Genomic DNA, 25,018 nt, shown 5'->3' with positions numbered 1-25,018 from the left:
TGAAATTAAAAATGAGCAGTTTTTGGGCACAGCTAAGCTGCTGCAGCTAACAGTGCTACAGGCTGTTAGGAAGCAGCCTAGTACAGAATCGCTCATGGTCAGTGTTACGCTGCCCACTGCAGAGCCAGTGAGCATGGGTACTTAGGTATTACTGGGCCCCCCATAGTAACGTTCAAGGTATAAGCTGAGCCAATTTGATTTTTAAAATATGTAGTATTTCATAATGTAAAATGTAGGTAATATACTACTAATTTAAGCATGAAAAGGACAGAAGTATTTTCTAATAAGAAAATAATATTGTAGAATGCCACGTTAATACTGTACATCTAACTACAGGCAGCTGCATATATTAAAAAGTGTAAATGAAATTAATTCAATTACACAACAATGAGACAAATCACACAAAGCCTTATCTGACATCATAATAAAGCACACATATTCCTTCCACTAAATGAGTAAAACTGTACATCCAATAATGAGATTGCTGTTGTAATTTCTTAAAATACTGACAAAGCAACTAAGCTGCTGTAAACATATTAATTTTAAAATTTCTCCCACCGAAAATTTCTCAAAAACTTTCTGATACAGAGAGTCACGGCTGAGAAAACATACTGACTCTTACAGGAAATCCTCAGGTTACAAACGACATCTATCCCGAGTCTGTCATGAAGTGTAATCTCAAGCATCAGTCCATTGGCAAGCTGGAAGTTGTTTTTTTCGCATGCAGCATGCTAAAACTTAATTCCTTAATTTTTAAGGGAAAACATCATTTATAAAATTAACATACAAAATGTTTAACATTCAAGGATTTTTTTTTACCAGTTTCCAATAAAAATAATGTACAAATAATAATATTGTATAATGTTTCATAAAGGCTGCCAGGTAAAATATGCCTTCCGGTTTCTTTACTTGTATAGAATGCACCCACCTCTCAAAAGTGACCATTTTTCAAAATCCATTGTCATTCTTTATCCACAAAACAAGCTAAATTTGCCAAACATTGCAAAAACTACTTCTAAATATAATGTCCCACTCACACCTTGCACTTTAGGGAGGAAGAGTGGAGGTGGGGGTAATACGAGTAAAAAATATAGGTCAATACAAACAAACAGAAGTTTTTATTTTATTTCAATGGTATTCTAAGTAATTAAACATGAGGGAGATGAAATAATGTGAAAAAAGCATTTTTTTGTTCAAGCGTTTGCAAATGCGGCACTTAAAAAGCGCACGTAAAAATACAGACACTTTATCAGAATGTGGATTTTTTCTTTTTAGCAAATAAATAAATTGCCATAAATTTGGTAGTAAATTGACTGAACCATATGACCCGAGGAGAACTGTAAACGATTTTAATCGGGTGTATCAACATGGCAGCAGTGCAGCTAACTGTTATCACGAAGCCGTTGATAACCAGAACAACATTGTCGTTACCCCGCGTCAATAGTAGTTGACAAAATCATCAGTGATTAATTATAAACATTAACAGCTAATACCGAGCACATACACAAAAACAACATAATATTTAGTATATTAATGACACCTAATGTATTAAATGTTTTTTTTAAATATATTTTATCAACATACCGCTTAAAAGTGCTTCGTTAGCAATGGAAGTGAACGTGTTTCTATGCCGTGAATGTCAACGTTTGGAACTATTCAACGTCCCCAAGACCCGGAAATTTCCTATGTCCCTATGGGAGTTTCGCCACTCTGTTTTTCTTTCTTTTTTTACCACTCTGCTACACGTAATGCGCCGTAATAACACTGTGCGACAGTAATAATCCTCCGTGTGAAACACGGTGATCACTGATGCGTACATAGTTTTGTGGATTAAACAAACCATCGAAGCAAAGAATTTGCATCGAGGATTTTTTGTAATAGAATTATTTGAGTTACTCGATGAATCGTTGATGTCCTGTATTATTGCTTTGCACTTTTAAACTTCACTAAACACAAAATACTTAAATTTGTCAAATTCCAAAATCAATATCTTCTCAAAACCTCAAAGAAGACAGATTTTCATTTGTTTGGCTAATAAGTAGCAGAACAAGTAATTATTACAGATTATTGAACATTAATTACTTAGTACCTTACTGATGCTTATCAAACACTGATTTATCCAAACTGAAATAAATCCAACTTCTTGACAAATTACCCTATTAAAGTTAAGGCATGTTTTCTTCTTACGGACACAAATATACTAAAAATAGTCCATCTCTCCTTGCAATTAAGTGGTGCAATTAGGTTGCTGCTTCATAACAGGCCAATAAAATGGAGTTAATTAAGAGCCTGGTCAGAACAGAAACCAACACTGCGAGCAGAATCCCCCAGGAGCAGATCTGAAAGGTACCGCACTGGGCCAGAGCTACTAATGCACTGGGCTGTCAGGGTAACTCTGCTACTGGTAAGCATTAGCCCACATTACAATAGCAGGTAAATAGCTGGAACAAGGTAACTTACAGGTCTGACTTCTCCACTTGTGTTTGTGTATTGTCTCGCAAGGCCGAAGTCCAGCATAAAACACTTCCTGTATGTAGATGGCAACCGTCCCATTGCAAAGTTCGACTGTAAATGAAAGAACAGGATTTTTAAAATGATAATCATTCATAAATAAGTATGAAAATAAAGAACACTGGGAGCAAACTTTGATGGCCTTGTTTTCAATAGTGCAAGCAGTTATTTATAAAGACAAACCAATCTCATTATCATGGTTAACTAATAGATACCTGATGGGATCTGTCTCTGCGATTACACAAAACACAAAACATAACAAAATAGTTGGGACAACCAAAAATAACACATATTAAGTCCCACCCTAAAAACATTGAAAATGACATACAGTACAATCACCAACTAATGTATCCCCTACATTGCCTGGGAAGACGGGTGGACAGAGATAAACATATTTATAATTTCGGGGGGGCGGGAGTATAAAATGTGTTGATGATTTTGCCTTTAGGGTTTAGTCAAATTAGGGCATTTTTAAATAAAAGTGTTTTATTGCTGTTGTTAACAGTGCATAGAGTACCATTTTCTCTGGATACAAAGGAAATCATATGACAGTGAATAAAATGAATCAACCCCCACATTAAAATTTTATTAGCCTAGTTTAAAAAAATGTACACTTCCATTTATCATAAAAGCCCGTTTGTCCATTTAGGGTCTTGGTGATCCAGAGTCTAACTAATGATATAGGTCAGGATACACCTGGAAAGATCAGCAGTCCATTTCTCACACACACACACACACACACACACACTCGCACATGTAGGGTAAACATATACTTATGCATCATTCATTTCAATGGGAAAAATGCTAACGCTAACTATGACAACCTTAACCCCTACCCTGCCCTAACGATAAGTAACCTAACAAAATACAAGAGTTTTTGCATTTTTAGTTTTTTCATAGCAGTCACCGATTTTTATAAAATAGAGTTTTCCCTTATGGGGACCAGGAAACCGGTCCCCATAAGGGGAAAAAAACGGATATTTATCACGTTATGGGGACATTGTGTCCCCATAAGGATAGGTAAACCCGCTCGCACATATGCACACACACACACGCACACACACACACATGCACATACACTCATCACACAGGACCCCTGACATGAAAGGTGTGTCTTTGGTCTGTACAAACATAGCCATACAGATTCTTCTGACATAAACTTAGACCAGATTGAAGCACTCCACACCATGACATCTAAATCCACAACATCACTTACCGACTCCATTTTGGTCCAAATATTATGGTAATTCATCTTTTTTTTCTAACTATACAGATCATACAAAAATCATCACTTGAAGCTAATGTAACAAATTGTTTTTTATGACTGTACTGCTTGTTCCATACCAAAGCTGAGAAATGACAATTTTATGAAGAAATGTTCATCTGAAATGGTTTATAATGGAAGGTGTTCACCCTGCTCCATGTATCACATCCAACTCATTTACTGAGAGGATAAAGTCACAAAAGCCGGTTCTCTGGGACCTCATGCTCCATTTCTGAGGTGGCAGCAGCCACCCTACGGCTGGTTTTATGAACCTCTGGACCTGCGGCGTTTATAGAAAGGAAATTTGCAGAGAATTCAGACCCGCAGATTTCTGCCTTCTTCGGGGGGAGGTGGGGCTGCTAGGGTCAGCAGCATGAGACAATCCAAGGTGACTGAACTTCAATGGGATTATAACAAAGAACTAAACGGACCCCAAAATCTGCAGCTACTGCAGCACTCTGTGGGTTTGATTGAGCGATCACGTCGTTGTGATTATCGATACACATACACATGAGGAATCCTCCTCATAAGAGCTCATAGGCCGTGTCTGCAACTTATGAGGAATAGGAAAGTTGTCCATCTTCCATAACCTCTTATCCGCTACAGAGGGGCAGTGAGTCTGGAGTCCTTCCCAGAAAACACAAGGGCACAACGCAGGAGACACCCTGGACACAATGCCAGACCTGTGTGAGGCGCGCGCACACACACACACACACACACACACATCATTATGGGAATTCTTACCCAGCCCTAACCTTAACTATAAGTAACCTACCTAAACACAAGACTTTTGACATTTTCAGTTGATTTTTAGTTGACTGCATTTGCATTGGTCCCTCAATGTCAAAATAATAGGTTTTTATCACAGTGTGTAGACATCTGGTCCCCACAATGTAATATATACCTGACTCACACACACTTACCACTTACACACACACATACATATACTCGGACATTAAAGGCAATTTAGAGAAGCCAATTCACCTAACTCCTAACTGACTGTCATTGGACTGCTGGAGGGAACCGGAGTACCCAGAGGAAACCCATTGGTAGCACAGGGAGAATACGCAGTCTCCACCCACACTGAGCATGAGAATTCAGAACCCCAACGCTGGAGGTGTGAGGTGACAGTACCCACTGAACCACTGCACCATCCTGAATCTAGGATCTCACTGAAAAAAAACTACAAAATAAGAATTTAAAATAAACATAATTTACAATTTTCCTTGGGATGACATGCTCCACACAGCACCTTCACAGTTGTCCGCTTCCTGTCTGTAGGTTCCAGTTCACCGAAAGAGCAGATAACAGAGAGCTACTGGGCAGCTTTAGAAAAATACCAACCGGTTTGATGTCCCGGTGCAGGAACCCGACAGAATGAATGGCTTCTATTGACTCGAGGATCTGCTTTCCTAATCTCAGGGTAGTGCTCATGGTGAAGATTCCCCGTGGCTGGCTTCTTCTGAGGTCTGCAAGGTTTCTACCCTGGAGAGGAAAAGCGCGGACCCTTCTCACATGACGCTCAACCTATGTCAACTCTGTATACAGTCAAATGTCTGTTTTGAAGGTTGTTTTCTAATGCTGGTCCATTACTTTCCACTAAAGATAACCACACTGAGAGTAACTCAATCAACATTTTGCTCTTCAAACATACAGTCAACCAGAATGAAGCTGTGCTGATGCTAAATCTAGCAGCTGTACCTGACACTTTATCATCCTGCCCAATTCTAAACAGTGTCTCTTGGCTTATATGAACCATCTTAAGTCTGGATAACCTAAATCATAATAAAGAATATAAATAAAAATTCTAACGTGTCTGAAGTACTCAGCTCTTTGGAAGCCAATTTTCTAGTATGACTTGCCATCTTATACTCAAACTTTGTATAAAAATAATATAAATAAAAGGGCATTTTTGTTTATATGATACCATGCTATTGAAGGGGGCAGGGAAAATGTAAGTAAATGTACCTCTTAGGGTACAGAATTGGACTCTGAGGAACGTCCCCAAAATGGGTTTGTGGATTTGTGTTCTTGTTGCCCAGGGACTTTAATTAGATCATTTTCTTTTATTGCTTTTAGTAATTTTGTTTTGGAGCCAAAACACATACATTTGCTACTGAATCCACTGACATTCAGCTGTTTCTTCGTTCATTATCATTTCCTAATGACTGCTACGGTCTCATTTCTGTGGTTTGGTCAGCTGCTTCTGTGAGGAGAACAATGGCTTTCCTATTATTGTGGTTTGCAAATACGTATTTAATATGCATTTAACAATTGTCTGCAACATTTACCATTTAAGAGGCTTAGAGACAGAATACAGCATTTCTGAAAAGAGGTTATAATGTAAAAAACAAAGTAACACTTTATCCACAAATGCACAATTAAAAAAATTCAAATAAAATAATTAAAAAGGCAAAACTTTTAAAAGGAAGTACAAGAAGCATAAAATCATGTACCTGAAGTTGCATGACTACGTAGTTGAACTTGTCGTTTCTCCCACATCCAATAAATTTACAGACATGATTTTTTCCTGAAACACAAAAATTTTCATTAAAAAAAACATAGAAATATAAAAACACAACCATGAACCATAGAAACAAAAAAATCTTTTACGTTTCTCTACATTCAATTGATGCTTAATATATTCAACAGAGATGGTTGGAAGGTGGGTGGATAAAAAATGTTGTTGTATGTCTGATGAAATTAAAGTTATATAACATATAAACGTTTCATAATTATTATAATGCTTAAAACACCTGTGCCCAGATGCAACAAAAACACAAGAGGCCCTTCCTCAGGTTAACCTGAAAGCATGGCCTGGGTAATTGCAGCAGCTCTGGCCCAACTTGCCTTGCAGTTTCTTCAAAACCGCCACTTCCATCTTGAGGACCTGTTTGGGCTGTTGGGCGGATTCCACTTTCAGGGCCACGATCTCTCTCGTCAACAAGTCAACGGATTCGTAGATCTCCCCAAAACCACCTCCTCCAATCTTCTTCAACTGAGTGTGTCAGAGTTAAATATCCACTTCAAACCCCACAGTTCGCTTCACAGGCAAAGCACCCACCTTGGCAGCAGATCTGGGCTAACAGACACCATTTCCACATCCCTCTACTATTTCCTGAGCTGGTAGCACCTCAGTATTTCTTCTGAAACTGCATCTTTTTGTACGAAATTAAATCATGGTGTCTCGTCCCACAGACGTCTGCTTCAGTGTAGCTTATTAAAAGGCCTGTTTTCCTGTGGTACCGTGGCTGTGCATTTCTACTGCCCTCAAGAAATCGTTATAAGTCACTTCAAGGTCCGTTCCACTGAGGACCCCTCCTAGTGAGTACGTGTTGAAAAAAGGACCCATACTGTTATTCCACAGCTCTGGATTTCCATCTAGTTTCAAAGGGATGATCTTAAGCTTCTAAGAGTTTTGGGTCTTTGTAGTTCACTTCTGGCATAAAGATGGTTTTTCTCTCGTACTGTCCCATTTAAAAAAATCTTAGGCTAGTAGAAAACATGCTATTCTAAGAAATACTGTGCTTTTGTTCTGGTACAATAGAGATGCAGATTTCATCGCTTTCTACCTACTGGACTAAATGCTAAATGTACAGTGTAGATTAGACTCATCTAAACATCTATTGATGATGATTTATAAAAGTAAACAAACTGAAATGAAGATCTGTACCCACTGTAATCATCTCCATATTTATCAATACACAGAACACTAAATAGTACAATTAGCGTAAAGCAACTAAATGTTACCCGAACATTCACACACGTTATTCAACATATGTCAATGCAATCAATTCTCATTTGTTTTATATAATTTTACACAATAGAATATCTATTCTCTGATTTAATTTTAAGCATTTTTCCAATTAATAATGATCCATGTTTCATTATTCATTGCTAGGATACACCTAAGTCAAAGTTTCAGAAGTAGTTTGGCATCTATTTACTCTTTTTGTATGTTTATGGTATATAACTCAGTATGCAATTAAGCATACTAGAATTTTGGTAACTGTTCAATGAGTCCTACATTAATTTAGCCATGAAACACACATACTTTAAAGCACATTCTCTAAAGCAGGATGACCCAGGGTCTCTGACAATGGGAAACGGGAGTTTGCAGCTACTGACCACTTTCCATCGGTCCCGGACCATACAGTTGGGTGCCAGGATGTCCGCCTGTTCCCCGGCACCATTCATGTTTTCTTGATCCTGGTTGGCTGGCTCTTGGCGCTGCATTTGCCGGCCAGTGAGTCCTCAAGCAGCTCCACACTTAAACAAGCCACATTTACCTGTAGGGAGTTCAGCAAGATACCTCAGTTTTGCCCGGTCATCCTCTGTGAAGCAAATTAATGCACTTAGGGTGTGTTTCCTTCTGTTATTGAGCGCTAGGTCATTTTCCATTCACCTTCTCCATTTTAAGACTCGGAGCACATTCATCTCTAATGGCACAGTAGTGATCAATTACAGATGCATTTGTTTTGTGCATACCCAAAACTGGAGCAAATATGAAAGCCAGTCAATGTAATAATTTGGACAGGGGTAGCTGCACGAGGTCATTCCTGCATCCCATCCGGGGTGCTGGATACAAGCCTACAACCCTGATGAGGATGAGCAGTTGGAAGACAGATGGAAGTTGAAATCTACAGGTGCTAATTCATATGATACAAGCTAAAGCTTTACACAGAGAGCTCTCCAGTGCAGTTCCATAATGAGCATGAAGTGTATCCCAGAATGCACAGGGCATGTGACACTAGGATAAGAATCACATGGTATAGAGAGAGTGCAATTCAAAGATACCATCCAAACTAATCCACGTGTTTCTGGACTGTAGGTGGAAACTGATGTACTCAGAGGAAACCCACACACAGAATAACGTGCAAACTCAACACACAAGCTGGACTCTGGAGGCTTGGAGGAGAAGATGCTCCCCACCGAGCCTCCAGACTGCCTCAGGAGCCTCAAAGCTCTATACAAATTTATATTATTCCCATCTCAAGATAAACACCTCACCCAAGTATATGTCTGCTACCTATGAATATATTATTGTCATATTTTGGCATTCAAAACACAAGACTGGACTCTCCCTTCCACTTTTAGTTTCAAACTTTTTGTCCATTCAGGATTGCATACAAAAATACACAGTAAAATCAGTCATCAATACCGTTTACCATCCAGATAATGAACAGATAATAAGAATTATAATAATGACTTTGTTTCTAGTGCAAAAATATTGGGTGGAGCAGAAACCATATAAAAACTAAAAAATGCAAAAATCGTGGTGCTTCACTGCATCCTGGTAGTGGTCACTGCTAAGTCCAGTGTACAACACCATTAAACACTGGTCTATAAGATGGTAGAGAAGTTATTGCTGATGTAATAGAATGTAACAATGTCTGTTGGTACTTTCATTTAATGTTAAAGTGGCAAGTTATAAAAAAGCCACCAGTCAGGCTAATATAATCTTACCTCAACATGCACATGGATCGCATTTACAAAAAATAATTATGTCTTGAAGGCCAAATAACAGAATATGCAAATACAACCTCTTCAAGCTTAGGAATTCAGCATTACAAAATACCAGCCTGATAGTGTCAAGCACGAACTTGCGTAGTAATTTTAACACTTTATTAATATCGTAAAGAGGAAGTATCGGATCGCTGCCGTTGTCCACCTCTTGTAAAACAGGACACTGCAGTTAGTTAAAAAATGTAATCTTCTAAATTCTGTTTACTATGTGTATGGCAGCTAATGACGATATTATCTCATGGGAAAACACACTGCCCTCCCACTGTGAGTAAAAATGCAATACTAATCAGGAATTAGTATCAGGTAACTGAGGACCCCCTTTCCTGGTTTCACAATCAACCATCTGATATTTTAGCAGGTCAAACAACCGTAAGCAAAGGTCAGGAAATCTGAGACACATATTAATAGGCTTTGACAGGAAATGAGGTGCATGAGGATGATGCAGAGACGCCATATGAAATATTTTCGGCTAAACATATAATGATCCAGCCTCTAAAACACGTATTTCTTGCAAACAGGTTTTGTGTAAACTGAGCAAGATCATGAATTTCTCTGAAAACCTCATCATACTGAAAAACTACATGTTTTTCACACAGTCTTTCGTTCCCAGTTACATTCCAGGCTGAACCTTTCACTGGGCAGGCCAAAAGTCGAGGCTACTGGAACATCTGTTAAACTCGCTAACGTATCATACCCACGCGGACTGAAGACAGCTACTAGTATCCTTTCTAGATGTACAGGGCTAAGAGAGAACCAGGGATAGTTAAAAATACTTAATACACACTACTTAATATTTTAGATATACTGATATACTTCCTTACCATCACTAATATGTGTTTTTATTTATGTACATTAATATTTTCAGTATAGGATAACAATGATGTTACACGATTGATCAGTGGTAAACCACTTTCTGTTTGATAGGAGCAGGTGTTTAATGAATCATTGTCAGTTTATTTAATCAGTGTACTTGTCCATTTTTATTTTTAAAGTGCTTTGATGACTTATTTCCGATATTTCAAACATCACAATTTAGTGACACTCAGTATGGACAGTAATGATCAGGACACTCAGAACACAGTAATCAGAGTACAATAACCATATTACAGATCAGGACACAAGGGACATTGCTGTATATATTTTATAGTTAAATTTAACAAAAACAAGACTGGAAAGATGGAAAAAGTCGTTTAAAATATTAAATCAATAATGGTCATAAGATTTACCTTCAATCACAAAGACAATAGCTAAATAAAATGCCATAAATATGATCATTATTCATGGCAGCACAGTACTTAAATATTAATAAATATTCACACATTGCTAGATTATAGCCGTGTAACTAGGCGGACACTTGGCCCATTTGTAGTTGTGACCATGCCATCACTATCTGTACTCATGATAGCCCATCGCTGCCTGCAGAGTTTACATGCACCGTAAATTAAACGCCTACAAAGCATGACATCATGCATGTTATACTGAATGGATGCTTAAACCGCCACATTAGGATACTGATCACCAACCGCTACATTTACGACTGGATCAGCATTCACACCCAATGCAACTTGTTTCACCTTACAGATGCGTTAACCTTCAAGTGCATGCCGGTAAAGGACGCATATGTCCCGTTAGGTGTGATCTTACCTGGCGCAGAGAATAAGGAAGTCGGGCGCTGCTTTCCGTCTTCTTTTTGTAACCTTCATTTGGGACTTCATGGGACCGCGAAACGTCAATGCAGTTTCCCAACACTTCCTCTGTCTCCCATTGACTTTGAACCAAAAACGGCCCCTCTGCCAACTAATCGTTGGGCTCATTCAATTTCGCACGATCGGCCGGATTCATTTTAATAAAAGAGAGGTCAGCTCATTCAACCGGAGGAAACTAAAGAAAAATCTGAATCAAATTCGGCAAACAAGCAAAAACGCATGCATCTCTAGTCATTGTACAATAGTGCAGGGCTATACCACCTAACGTGGAAATACGTGAACACTTCGTCTAACGTAATTTTAAGGAACAAAAATCAGCGACTGCCATAATAACAGAAATCAAATTTGCTAGTAAATATCAAGTGCAGATATCAAATCTGGACAATGCATATTCAGATCAATTCAGGAAAATGTATTTTATTGTCAGCTACAATCTATAATGAGCACCACGCACATTTTGCGGTAAGATAAAATAGTTACCAAGTTTATCCTCATTGATATCTCTGTTACATATTTAAAAATCTACTGGCCACATAATAAATGTCAGTATCATTACCTCACTCTTTTACTGAATATTAACGCTGCCGCCTCAGTAAAATGCTCCCTTCACGCCTGAATCTTAAATCAGGCAAGGCGTGTTTTAAAAAGGACTGAGATGTAGTGAAATAGGCGAATCCTCCTGCGTTTTACTTCCCCTTCTAATGTCACAATTTTTGTCCGCACTGCAGCGCAGCATCCCGTCCGGCAGACACCCAAGACACCAGCGACTTGTGCGCGACAGGCGGCGCAAGAGGACACCGCTTCCCACCCCCGCCACCCCCAGCTCCCTCACAAGCCGCCACCCCCACCCCCATACATCGAGCCCCTCACTCACATACACACTCACGCACGCACATGCGTGAAGCCTCCGTATCTCACACATACAATGCCGGTCCCCGCCTCTCATAATAGCGCAGAATCAAGCCATATAATAATAATAATGATAATAATAATAATGATAATAATAATAATAATCGCCTGGTCAAAATTAACTTCTGCTCTTGGGTATATGTCGTTCATTAACAACGTATGTGACTCTAGGACTACATTCCCCAAAACATACCGCCACTAGGTGAGTTTAAAAACACACAATTGCAATGCAGTCTCCATAAAACAGAGGGACGTGTCTGCCACGGAGCTAAAATATTAGGCTTCTCTTAGTGGCTTTTTGAAATTATTTTTCTGTTCATGTGTAATAGGAAACATGCTGCATGTCGCTGTTACACAGGCATGTGGCTCGGAGAGTCACACTGCTCCGAGAGTTACCACTGCTCTCTGCCGCTTCTTGCATCATTTCCCAGCCTTCTTTCCTTCCTCTTATAACAGCGTCACATGGAGAACCCACAATGCAACGCGAAGCTCTCCCAAATGTTACATCATGTTATACACCTTTTATACAAAAATAGCCTGCAGTTGTAATATGGAGAAAAATATTTTAATTTGGTCCACCAGTGTTTCATTTTATGAAATTGCAAGTAAATATTTCCAATGAAATATTGAATCCTGAAAAAGAAATGTTATTCAAATATCAAAAACAGTATTGCACATGAAATACATTAGTTACTTAGGGCATCGTTTATCATGCAGTAGGCAGCAGTGTTGAATGGTTTAGTGTCTTTTGAGTGCTTTTCAATGTACTGGACTGGTATCCTGTGCAGGACGTACCTCTGCCACGTGCCCTTTTACTGCCTGGCATAAGCTCCAAACCCTCCTGTCTTCCTGTCCTTGATTGATGGAATTATTTGGTGCAAACAATATATCACAGCCATGATTGATAATCCATTTATTTGTCAGTGGGGTAACACTGGCATGTTATGATTTGTTCACACTTTACCAGGGAAGTTGGGGGGAGGGGAATTTTTCTTCTGTGAAATTTAAGTCAACTCAGTGAATGGTGCACTAGAACTCATTCACCTTCCCAGAAAATGAAAGGCCCCCAAGTTCTGGGTCATTGTTCTGAAAGGTGGAAACCTGTCCTAGTTTTAGGTGTCTGGGCCTAACAAGCCACTAGAGTAGGTGGCGGGGAAGGGGGCAGGCGCCAGCAGCTGGCTGCTGATTAATCTGCCAGAGACACAGCCTCACAGCTCCAGAAAAGCAGCTTCCTCCACCACCATGCTCTGCTTCAGTCACGGTGTTGTCTTACACTTCCTCTACCCAGAATCCCCCAGGTCTCTCTTCTCAGGACCCAACTAAATAGTTCTGTTCACTTAAAAAGGTTTTTAATTCGGCTACCTGGCTATTGACATGAATCTGGTGACTGTGTTTGATAACAATATAATCAATATCATAATTTAGTCCTGCGCTGCTGCTCTGACTTATGAAAGCTTACAAAAAAAAAGAACTGATTTTAGTATTCCAAATTTGATATAACTTTATTGCGTATATTTTCTTAAGGTAAATAAAAGTCAAATCAAACAAACACTATATTATAACACATAATATGCTAATATCCAGTCATCTACTACAGATGACATTAACCTGGTTAGGTTTTCCTCAGTTTATGGCATGTATTAGCTTTGCTTTACAGTGTACTGTATGTGACAAATTGTAACTGCGTGCATGTATTCCTCCAGGCAAGTGAAATATGTCAACTCTCTGTAAATAACTATTCTGCTCAACTAGGAACAGCAAAGAAAATACTTTTTGAATTAATTATTGAATTTTAATATCATTCAAAAAATTATACTGAATACTGAACCTCATTGTCTTTTCTGGTGTTTTCTACTCACACCTGAATTTTGAATTTGAATTATTTTAGACTTCATTAAAAGATTACATAAAACATATCAAATATTAAAACCTTTATATAAAGCCAAAGAAAACTATGGCATCAGCATCACTGAGGGAAAGCGCAGTTTCTATATTTATTTATACATATACAGCTCTGTGAAAAATACAAAGAGGCTACATCATGATTTTTTTGTTTCACTCATTTCTCAATTTATGGGTGTGTATCTGTGAAAAATACATATTTTTTTGCAAACTGCAGCCTGGTTCTTCCCTATTTCTCATTAATGAAGGGCTTCTTCCTTGCTTTATGGGACTTCAGTCCTGCTTCTAGGAGCCTGATATGAACTGTCCTAGCAGTGCACTTCACACCTACACTTCTTTCCCATTCCTTTTGAAGGTCACTTAAGGTCATTCTCTGATTCAAGAGAAACTGTCAGATAAGTTAACAGTCACCTCTGGCATTAGAAAGTTGCTTCCGTCCTTTACCGGGCTGGTTTCTGGTCATTCCAAGTGTTTCCTGTTCTACCTTTTTCTTGTGTACTGCTGTCTTAGAAACTTTGAACATGGAAGTAACTTGCTGCTCAGAATAGCCTTCTGCCAGCATTTTTATTGTGCATTTAAAAATGCATAATAAAAAGAAATATATTGAGTGGTCTCAATTTTTTCCAGAGCTGTATGTACATATATATATATATATGTGTGTGTGTGTGTGTGTGTGTGTGTGTGTGTGTGTGTGTATGTGTGTGTGTGTGTATGTATACACACAAATACAAAAATAAGCAGATTAACAGTATACTGTAACATACATTGCAAAAAGTATTCCATTAATATACAAAATATTCCATTTCATTGACTATACAATATATGTGCATTATGCTGATTCCACATAAAAACAGGACACAAAGTGAATATACATATATGTATATATATTTATATGAATATGACAAGGTACACTTTTTAAAGCATTTAAACCCCCTTTGGTGAAAGTCATGTGGTGTTGAAGGCTGGATTTGGGAAACTCAACTCTGGAGACAATGAATTATCGTGATCTTCATCATCTGCATCGTCCTCAGGGCTGAGGTCAGCTTCGAACATCCTTTGTAACAAGGCCTCGATGGTTCTATACCCTGGGGGACAGAGCAGTGGAAGGACAGGCAGATTATAGAAACGATGTTCTATGCAACCAAACACCCATATTTGTGATGCCAATTCACTGAAGAGATGATAAAAGGTCTCATAATTCCATGATGACGAATCAAGCCACACTCACTCTTTGAAGCAATTGTGAACATGACTGAAGGCTTCCCCTTATGCTCTCCAGAAGGACCAAGGTCATTGTCATTGGTTTCCAAGTTCTCAATCAAGTTTCCTTCCAGCTGGTCCCTGATTTCACACAGACAATGACACAATGGGACCTCTTAAAACAGCCAATTGAGGTCTTCAAACAAACATGGAACTTGTGCTAATTTCTCTAGCGTATAAATGAACAAAAACATACTTTTTGAGAATTTTACAACTGAAACAGTTTGGTCACGTGTTTCCTGTGGAGCTCCACTTTACGCCCCTTAAAATAACGTATTTCCAGTGAAGGTGACGTATTTCCGGTGGAGCTCCACTCTACAGGCGTCTGCAGCTGGACACTCTTGTGCATCTTAAGTGTTACGTGGCGTAAGTTTAGGAGGATGCCTGCAGGTCCTTCGGACGTCCTGCCCACTCGCCGATTGGTCAACCGCCCCCTCGACTCCGCCCTCTGGACCTGACCCCGCCTCCCTTGCCCTCGGAGCAGTTTCCGGTTCATCGGCTGAAGAGATTGCCGCTTCGTCCCTTCGTCTGCCCGCTACTTGCTTCTCGCCTGCTAGCTCGCTCTACTTTGTATGACTGATTTGCCCTCGACTTTTGATTCTCGCCTCGCCCTTATTTGTACTTTCGCCTTGGTTTCTGATTGCTTGATTGGTTTTGGACTTTCGCCTGTGTTTCGACTTCGCCTCTCGGTTTTCCCTTTTGATACCTTTGCCTTGGCTTTGTGTTTCGTGTTTCACTAGGTGTGTAGGCAGTGTCTGCCTTTTTGTTTATTCGTTAACGTGGGGATTATTGTTTGTTTGGTCAGGGAGGTAGATTTAGGCATTGTTGTTTCGTTTCACCATTTTCTTTGTGTTCCCTTAGGTAGTTCAGCTTGGGTTACTGTTTGTTTGTTTCTTTGGCCTTTGTCACTCCTGACGTTCGTTACACCTAGTGTTTGTACTGTGTTTGTGAAAAACTATAAAAAAAGACTCCCTCTGTGTCCCGTGTTCCCTTCTCCTAGCCCTAGTTGTCCTGTCCTCCCCAATCCCTCCTTCCCTTTCACTTTGTTGCGGTCCAACCCTAGACTGGATCGTAACATAGATTATCTGCAAATACACCTACTGATCTATACCAAGCTCCAGTTCCTTGATTTTCTTTTCCAGCGATGTCTGTAAACCACTCGTGCTGACGTTGTACTCCACAAAGAAAGCCTCCAGTACAAAAGCCACAAAAATGCTGAGGACAGAACAAATATGGATTACTTTCAAGTCTTTCAGAATGACTACTGCAATATTTTGCAAATATTTGCTAAATATTGACAACAGATTCCACACATTTAACACACAAAACAACCAACCAAAGTAATAAAGTAAATAGATAACAAGAGAAAGTAATAGGGAAGTTCGAACTATTTTGGGGGTCAGTTTAAACCATATGCAAAGATGCAATCAGTGGTCACCTTAAATATGCCTAGTCAATACCAGGAAGTACTCGGCCTGGGCTATATGGCAAAATATTTTATACCGATAATTTTTTTTCCCCTAACATCAAACAATATTGATAATTATCACAATGTAATTGAAGTCGTTACTTCTTCACTTCAAAGCTCAATTTTTTTATTAAAAATCCCTTAGAATTGCCCTTAAACAGATTCAAAACATGAAAACTTTCACAGTGCAATGTTATGTTATGTATACTCATGTGTATTATATATATATACACATACTATATGCACTTTATTTTTCTGTGATGTTGGTACTGTATAGCACAGCCGGGGTACTTTTTGCCAGAAAAAGCATTTCACTGTATGTTGTAGCAGCTATAACTACATGTGACAAATAAAGAATCTACATCTACAGGTTGCAAACTTACGGAAGAGGATTAGGGCCACCATGAAAATATTATTTGAATTCTGACTTTAATCTCAGAATTCTGACTTTAATCTCAGAATTCTGACTTTTTTCTCAGAATTCTGACTTTAATCTCAGAATTCTGACTTTAATCTCAGAATTCTGACTTTAATCTCAGAATTCTGAGATTAAAGTCAGAATTCTGACTTTTTTCTCAGAATTCTGACTTTAATCTCAGAATTCTGACTTTAATCTCAGAATTCTGACTTTAATCTCAGAATTCTGACTTTTTTCTCAGAATTCTGACTTTAATCTCAGAATTCTGACTTTTTTCTCAGAATTCTGACTTTAATCTCAGAATTCTGACTTTTTTCTCAGAATTCTGACTTTAATCTCAGAATTCTGACTTTAATCTCAGAATTCTGACTTTTTTCTCAGAATTCTGACTTTAATCTCAGAATTCTGACTTTAATCTCAGAATTCTTACTTTTTTTTCTAAACTCAGAATTCTGAGATTAAAGTCAGAATTCTGACATTAAAGTCAGAATTCTAAGAAAAAAGTCAGAATTCTGAGATTAAAGTCAGAATTCAAATAATATTTTCATGGTGGCCCTAATCCTCTTCCGTACAAACTGAATGAACTGCATACTGAAATCTAAATTTAAAAAGTAAATCATAACAAAATAAACTTTGTCATAGGGCGTAACACTAGAAAATGTTGACAGTATGTTTTGTTGTTTGTTTTTTTCTCTGATTGCCTAGCTGTTCGTTCCTAGTAATGGGTTTTGATTGAAGAGCTGTTCGTTCCTAGTAATGGGTTTGAGTAGGGCTGGGCAATATGCCCTAAAAATATCACAATATTCTAATATTTTCGCATTATTGATATTTATCACAATATTCTAATATTCATATGTAGAAACCAGTAAAATATGACTAGTATTTTTGAGTTTTTCTGATCACCGTTTTACTGTAATAGTTATGGAGCACGTGACAGGTATGCAGTAACCCTATCACATTCGCGAGGTGTAGAGGCACACCAATGTGAAAATTAAGGAATACCCGGGCCCCCTAACCTCTGCCCATAACAGTCTGCTATAGCCTGAACGATAACATAAAACATCTATTAGCAATTTCTAAAACGGTGCTGTACAATTCATTTGTCAAATTACTTTTATGTGCCTATATAGCAAGACTTTTTTCGACATAATATATAAACCATCTAAATTATGCCCCAGCCAGGGGCGGATTAAGGTGCACAGAGGCCCCTAGGCTACAGTAGTCTGTGGGCCCCCCAACCCCGCCCCCCTCCGCGCCAATGGGGCCCCCCTTGCAGGCTGGCACACGTGGGGCCCCTAGGCTTAAGCCATATCTAGCCTGTGCGTTAATCCGCCCCTGGCCCCAGCATATAAAAAGTCACTACTGTACATACTGGGAGCACTACATTTGGACCCATTATTAAAAATACTAAATTACCGGCAGTGAAAATTTCTGGAAGTTACTACGAGAAACGTGAGATTTCATGGTTGCATAAACATGTAACACTTGAGTGAGGCTGTTTGTCGAGATAAAAGATGCGCGTGGCACCCAAGCCTCGACTTTCAATATTAAAGATGAAGCATGCATGTACACTAACAAATATTATGTATTACTAATAATGCGGAATAATTTTTAGTATTGCTTTTGGCTTACGCGAGTTTCTGCGATCTTTCAGCAAGCTCCCAAAACTATTCCTGTTTAATTGTTCACGGCGAATTCGCGAGTTGTAATAGCGTGAATGCGTATACATACATATTTTATGTGCATTTGCGCCGATATGACAAGAAATTATTGTGCATTTTAATCTTTGTATGCTAATTTGTACTTCATTTGCATTATAGAGGTTAAAATGCACGATAATGTCTCGTCATATCGGCGCAAATACACATAAAATATGTACGCATTCACGCTGTTACAATAATCGATTGCCGCACGTATCGCTTTTTAAAGGTGAAAGCGTACCAGCTATGTCAATCCCTGATTAGAACCCATTTTTTCTTCTTCTTTATGTCTCAGGCAGATTACAATATAATTGGAATTTGTATATTACATGCATATAAGGTAGCCTAATAAACCGGACAGCGTCGCTATTATACTTAATGTTATTGACAATTTCAAAATACAGTACAGCTTTTTGAACTGCTTTTTAAATTATAGTATTGTACAAAATGAATTACAGAACTTGTATAATTCAAATACTGTACGCTATAATACAGTACGTTATATAAATATTCAGTTCAATTAAATTTTATTTATACAGCGCATTTTCACAACATTACATTATCTCAAAGCACTTATTGTAGTTTGGCTGCTCCATCTCGGTGGCTCGGTTTTGGCAGTTTAGCATGTACTTTGATGAGTCTATATTTGTCATTTAGAGAAAATGACTTTCTTTTTCCTGTTATGTTTTCTGTGCACGCCACATTAGCCTCAGGTATAGCTACCCAGAAGCAGACTGGTTACCACAAGGCAGTTTTTTTTTTTTTTTTTTTTTTTTAAAACAAGAATTACCGCAGTTTAAATTTTTTTCCATATGTTCTCATGCTTAAAAAGCCCCAAAGTGCACATGAAGTGGACTATTTGATTACTGTAAGCAAATTATTTAAATGGTATTTGTACAAGAATGATTCTGTTCCAAGCTTTTTCATCCATATATGCGGTTGATCACTATAACTATATAAGCAGTTTCCACCGTATAAGAATTAAAAAGTTTGAACACATTCTACTGTATTCCCTTCACTGAGATTTCACTCCCATAATCAATAAATTTGAAGAACTAAGATAATATGTCGTCTATGGTGAGCTGGTTATAGTTATGACACATTGTCCAATCTGAGTAATGCAAAGTTGGCCTTACTTTATGATGATGATGACCACAACGATGTGGAACACAACAAAGTAGATCCTGGCAGCGTTACTCGTCACTGTGGTAAAACCGCTGGCCAGAAGTGCACTTGTATTAAAGACAAAAAACTTCAGTTGTTTCCCCACTTGTTTTTGAGCTAGTCTTTCCTCATATTTCAAGGGTGCCTATCTCAATACCATCCCACATCAATGTTGACAAATAAGGATTAAAAACACACAATAGCTGATATTTCAAAAGATAACTTATATTCGCAAAATCTACCAATTCCAACAATCCCCAAATTAAATATTAACCATGCTTTCTGTTGCACTGGGTAGTTCCAACATCAAAAAGGATATCGTGCCACTGGTTGACCACTGTGAGCTCGAAGAGGAGAATGAAGGAAGAAATGACATTGTTGAAGTTGTTCCTGCAGTAGTTGTTCTTTGCAAATGCAGATCCATTCAGAAGTGGGTTTCCACAGAACTCGTGTCCAGGCTTTAAGGCACCATTTTCAAAAAACTGGATTGTACCCTTGAAGAGTTCCATTCCCACCATGGCAAATATGTAGTATATCACCTACATGCAGTACCACAGGCAATTAATGAAATTCATTGTAGTTCATTGTAAAATAGGTAATATTTCAGTGTATATGAATCAGAATGTCTGGAAAATGCTGTCAATTTACGTTAAAATTAAATAGGATACTTACAATAATAAGCTGTCCAAATGTGAGAATCGTTGGGCCAATTTTAATAAGAGTATTAATGATGGCCCTGAACCTGAGAGCAAGGAGTGACAGAAAAACACATGTAACAAACATTTATCGGGTAACATGTGCTCTGAATTGGCTACTTTTTCTCTGTTTCTACAGGCTAATGTTTTAATATTGGGATGTACTCACACTAGGCAATCCCTGGCGTGCCCAAGCACGTTTTGACCCCCAAAGTCCAATGTGATTGCTATACCGTGTCAGGGCCCACCTTGCTAACAGTGCCTGAGCACGGAACTCAGACATGACGTCAATAATGTGACTGGCCATTTATCAAATGTGATTACTTTGGTCTACAAAAGAGGTGCAGTGTTTGCTGGAAATCTGGGCTGATGAGAGTATCTAGGAACAACTGGATGCAACACACAAAAAACTCCAAGATATTTGGTAAAGTGAGAGGGAAAATTGCTGCATTGTGTACTTGATAAATCTATTAGGGAGTCGTGTGTCATCAGCTTTTCAACAGAAAAAGTTGCACGGTGATGATAAAAGCATGTTGGGTCCATCTGTTAAGAGTATTGTGACCGCAGACGAAAAGGGGAGTGGGGACAATCGTGCTCAGGCACAGTACAAGGCAGCCAGGCATATTGTTAGTGGTATCAAGGCCATCTTCAACCATAATAACCATAAAAACCTCAAAAAAAGGTAGTAAGATATTAAAGTCATCTCAGGTCATGAATATCTCAGGTCTGGAAGTCTTGTTCAGTTACTGTCTATTGTAATTCCATCCATCCATCCATCCATTATCCAACCCGCTTATCCTACTGGGATAAGCCTAGAGTCTAAGTCTAGAGCCTATACTGGAAGCAATGGGCACGAGGCAGGAAACAATGCTGGACAGGGGGCCAGCCCATCACAGGGCACTCTCACACACCATTCACTCACACATGCACACCTATGGGCAAATTAGGAATGCCAGTTAGCCTCAGCATGTTTTAGGACTGTGGGGGGGGGGGGGGGGAACTGGAGTACCTGTAGGAAACCCCACGACGACATGGGAAGAACATGCAAACTCCACACACATGTAACCCAGGCGCAGACTTGAACCCAGGTCCCAGAGGTGTGAGACAACAGTGCTAACCACTGCACCACCATGTCACCCCCCCATTGTAATTCCCAATCCAATATATTTTAATCACATAAAAAAAAACATTGATTATTAGAAACCAACTGCTTACCTTTTAATGCTGTCCACCACACGGATGAGCCTCAAGACACGCAGGATGAAAACGATATCCAGGATTTCACGGCTGTTGTAGTTGCTACCTGAAAGGCGACACAGTGAGTACAATTTGTCACCACATTACAAAGGATTCTGAAAGTGTGCACAGACAAGCCTTTTCTTCAACAGTAGAAAGGTATGAACCATTTACTGCCTGGATTTAGACAGGAGAAACCTTTGAGAGGTTGCTTCAACAGTGGGAGGACTTTTCAGATGCATCACACAAGGGAAACCAAATGATGCTTCTGAGGTATATACGAAAGCAAAGCCCAATGCCACAAGAAAAATATATCCTCAAATAATTCCTTTTGAAACCAAAGGACTCCTGACCCTGTAGGAACTGACTACAGAGACTACCATGGGTATATTACCGGAAATAACTAAGTTGTCACCAGGGGCTATGTTGGAAAATTTTCAACAGAACATCTGAAATCAAACAGTTCAACATCATTGCACAGACATCAACATGTTGAGTTGTATTCAGGTAGCTGCAGGTAATGCTCAAACTAAGTGACACAGATCATAGTCTGAATATGTCAGTCCCCAATATACTGGCCTCCTTTTACTATAGGAGGAAAAACACAGCGTGCATTAGGGGGGGCAGTAGAGAGCAGATAATTTCTCCTCAAAATGGGTGCTTTTCCACTGCACCAAGTATGGTACCATCAGTCCTTGCGCTTTTCCATTGACTTCCAGTCAAGTGTCAGTACCAAAAGCTCCAGTACCGAAAGTGCCAAACCAGCAGGGGTACTTCTTGGTGCTTCGGTACTTTGGGGTTGGACTTGAAGCGCTTTCTAAGTGAATTGGTTATGTGAATAGCCTGCTGCTGAAAGACAATACAAATGCTGCCTTGAAAGCAGTTGTGAACTCAGAAAATAATTTTAAAAAATGCAATTTGGCTGTAAGAACATATACAACAAAAAGATCAGGATGGCATGACAAGAAATTAAAAAGTACTTTGTTGAATAGACTAATACAGTAGGCATATAGCGTGTAGTGATGTGATTTTGTTGTAATAAATATTGGGGTATTTCTAAAACAAAAAAGTTTTTTTGTAAATTTCTCACAAATCTGTCAAGTGATTTAAATGGCAAGGACGAAAATTATTACGATTGTCTCAGAGCAGCGGAGGTAATACTTTAAACTGATTTTTAAAACATGGAAGAATCAATAAAAAAAAAATTATTGAAAGCTTTACTATGACAGAGTAACAGAGTAAAAATATTTTAGCGAAACTTTAACCCTCTGTGCTATAATGTCCATACAGAATTGAAAGTAAGAAAGAATCTTATTTTAATATAGCTGACTAGTGATGTGAGAATTGTATGTGCATAATATGCAATGCTGTTATTAATATTGCACATTGCCAAGCCGAATAATATGTTACAGCCATTTTTCAAATTCAGTACAAAATACCCCGCCTTGCATTGTGATGTCATTACTTTCTCAAAAGTACCAAAAGAACAGTGCCTGGTGCAGAGGAAAAGCACCCTAAGTGATCCAATATAGCCACTGGTAATCCATGGTGAAAGCATGAACAAAGCAGGAGAGGACCAGAACCAGAGAAACAGACATCAGCTATCATCTGAATCCTGACAGCATATTAAGCTATCAGTGCGGAGAAATATTCAAGACAATAATTATTTACTGGATACCCACTTAAGAATGACAGAAACACTACAGGTAAGTAAACTACTCCAACATCCAGAGGTTTTAGGTACTGCAAGCCAAACCTAAAAAACACACATTTGGGGGGCGGGGGGGTGGTGGCTTTAGCATCACTTTTGGGAGAGGAACCCAGCAGAAGCATCACACAAAGGTTAGCAGTTCCATCACCATATCAGTCGGCACCACAAATAAACACCCCACGAGACCATCTCACCTTCCGCCTCTCAGATTTAGGACTCCATACCTTCATTTTAAGAAATATGGGAGATAGGCTGCAAGTGGGTATGTTGGACTGGCACTCAGCTGCTTCACAAACAGCACAAACTGTTCTTTTCTGACTCTAGTTGTTAAAAAATGCACTTTCAAAAGACTATATGCAAAATTCATTTTCTCACTATACACACTAAAAGCAGCTCAAAACTAACAAATACATGCAGCATTACATTCTTTAACATCTCTTTGGCAAAGTATTACTATTACAGTAATTGTAATGCTATAATTCAGCCTATTCAGCACCTGATGATGAATTGATATGATGCTTGAAACTAGAACTGATTGAAATTAAATTTATTCAGCAATTTCCTGAATGAATCACCATTTGTGAATAGGACTAGCCACCTCAGTCTTCAATTTGATAGGATGATAACATGTACTCACTGGATTTTAGGGCTGAATTCAGTATGGTAGCAATTAGTGCACAAATGATGATGATAGTATCAAACCTGTGGAGGGAAAGGACAGGTCAGGTACATTTTAGGTTTTGTTGACTAACAACAAATGAGCCTTTATAAGATATATGACTGAAAAATGACAGTCTGCTTAGCATACCAGAAAGTATTCAACAGGATCCATCCAACTGCTGTTCGAAATACACATCTCATTCCAAATGATGCATCATTCAGAGAAAACATCTTTGCAACCACATGCGTGAGAAACAAGACTGCGCTGTGACAATTTTGACTGTTTCACATTTTATGTAACACTTGGCTTTCCAAACATATGAACAGCAGATCAGACGTGTTCTGACAAGATTCCCAGCTCGGAAAATGGCGGAAACACATCTCCGAGGTGTGAAAATCTGTCACGGCACATATCTGCAAATTGAGTGTCTTGAATGCAGAGACTGGCGAATTGTATTTTACTACAGATACAGTACTGGCATTTGGCACCAGGCCCAAACAGACAACATTGTCTCCTGTTCTGCATCTTCTACAAGGTTCAGATGTACCCAGCCAACAATATCTGTGCACATGAGCGACATGTTAGATTTTTTTTACTCCACTTAACACATGTGTTAAAAGCCATTCCAGCAATGCTTTCTGTTTATAAAAGATCATATCTATCAAGTAAGCAGTGGGGGGGGGAACCAAATTTGTCCAAGTGGCAAAGAGGGTGAGGTGGGGGGTTTATATCGTGACATCACTATGGACACACATGCAATAGTCACGTTGTGAAAGGATATGATGCAAGATAGATTTTTAAATAATTTCAGACTTTAAAATAAAACAAACACTGTTTCGGGTAAAATTTCAAAACTAAACATGAAAATAACATCCGTATGATAAAAT

At 38.7% G+C, this 25,018-nt stretch overlaps 2 protein-coding genes across 6 annotated transcripts in view; both read right to left on the bottom strand.

The window, feature by feature from the left end:
- The window catches only part of ttbk1a (tau tubulin kinase 1a), a 42,478-nt gene extending 30,683 nt beyond the window's left edge, over positions 1 to 11,795 (bottom strand). For 3 of the 5 annotated variants that reach the window (XM_023830386.2, XM_023830387.2, XM_023830388.2), the window contains exons 1-6: positions 10,946 to 11,795; positions 7,904 to 8,064; positions 6,626 to 6,773; positions 6,232 to 6,305; positions 5,120 to 5,260; positions 2,461 to 2,565 (exon numbers count right to left, since the gene is read on the bottom strand). In XM_023830386.2, the coding sequence (XP_023686154.1) occupies positions 2,461 to 2,565; positions 5,120 to 5,260; positions 6,232 to 6,305; positions 6,626 to 6,773; positions 7,904 to 8,011 (576 nt within the window). In that variant the 5' untranslated portion in view covers positions 8,012 to 8,064; positions 10,946 to 11,795. Of the gene's footprint in view, positions 1 to 2,460; positions 2,566 to 5,119; positions 5,261 to 5,883; positions 5,982 to 6,231; positions 6,306 to 6,625; positions 6,774 to 7,903; positions 8,065 to 10,945 lie in introns of those variants that run through there. The other 2 variants (XM_023830384.2, XM_072703346.1) reach the window with 2 other exon arrangements.
- Positions 11,796 to 13,686: 1,891 nt separating this feature from the next.
- tpcn3 (two pore segment channel 3) overlaps positions 13,687 to 25,018 on the bottom strand; it is a 31,447-nt gene continuing 20,115 nt past the window's right edge. Inside the window, exons 12-19 of the mRNA XM_023830415.2 lie at positions 24,108 to 24,172; positions 21,739 to 21,826; positions 20,501 to 20,570; positions 20,148 to 20,367; positions 19,801 to 19,891; positions 16,180 to 16,293; positions 15,047 to 15,159; positions 13,687 to 14,903 (exon numbers count right to left, since the gene is read on the bottom strand). Of these exons, the coding sequence (XP_023686183.1) occupies positions 14,764 to 14,903; positions 15,047 to 15,159; positions 16,180 to 16,293; positions 19,801 to 19,891; positions 20,148 to 20,367; positions 20,501 to 20,570; positions 21,739 to 21,826; positions 24,108 to 24,172 (901 nt within the window). The 3' untranslated portion in view covers positions 13,687 to 14,763. The remainder of the gene's footprint in view (positions 14,904 to 15,046; positions 15,160 to 16,179; positions 16,294 to 19,800; positions 19,892 to 20,147; positions 20,368 to 20,500; positions 20,571 to 21,738; positions 21,827 to 24,107; positions 24,173 to 25,018) is intronic.

The sequence above is a fragment of the Paramormyrops kingsleyae genome, chromosome 20, assembly GCF_048594095.1.
Source record: "Paramormyrops kingsleyae isolate MSU_618 chromosome 20, PKINGS_0.4, whole genome shotgun sequence".
Taxonomy (NCBI): Eukaryota; Metazoa; Chordata; class Actinopteri; order Osteoglossiformes; family Mormyridae; genus Paramormyrops; species Paramormyrops kingsleyae.
The sequence above is the reverse complement of the archived record's forward strand: the minus strand, read 5'-3'. Positions and strand labels throughout refer to the sequence as shown.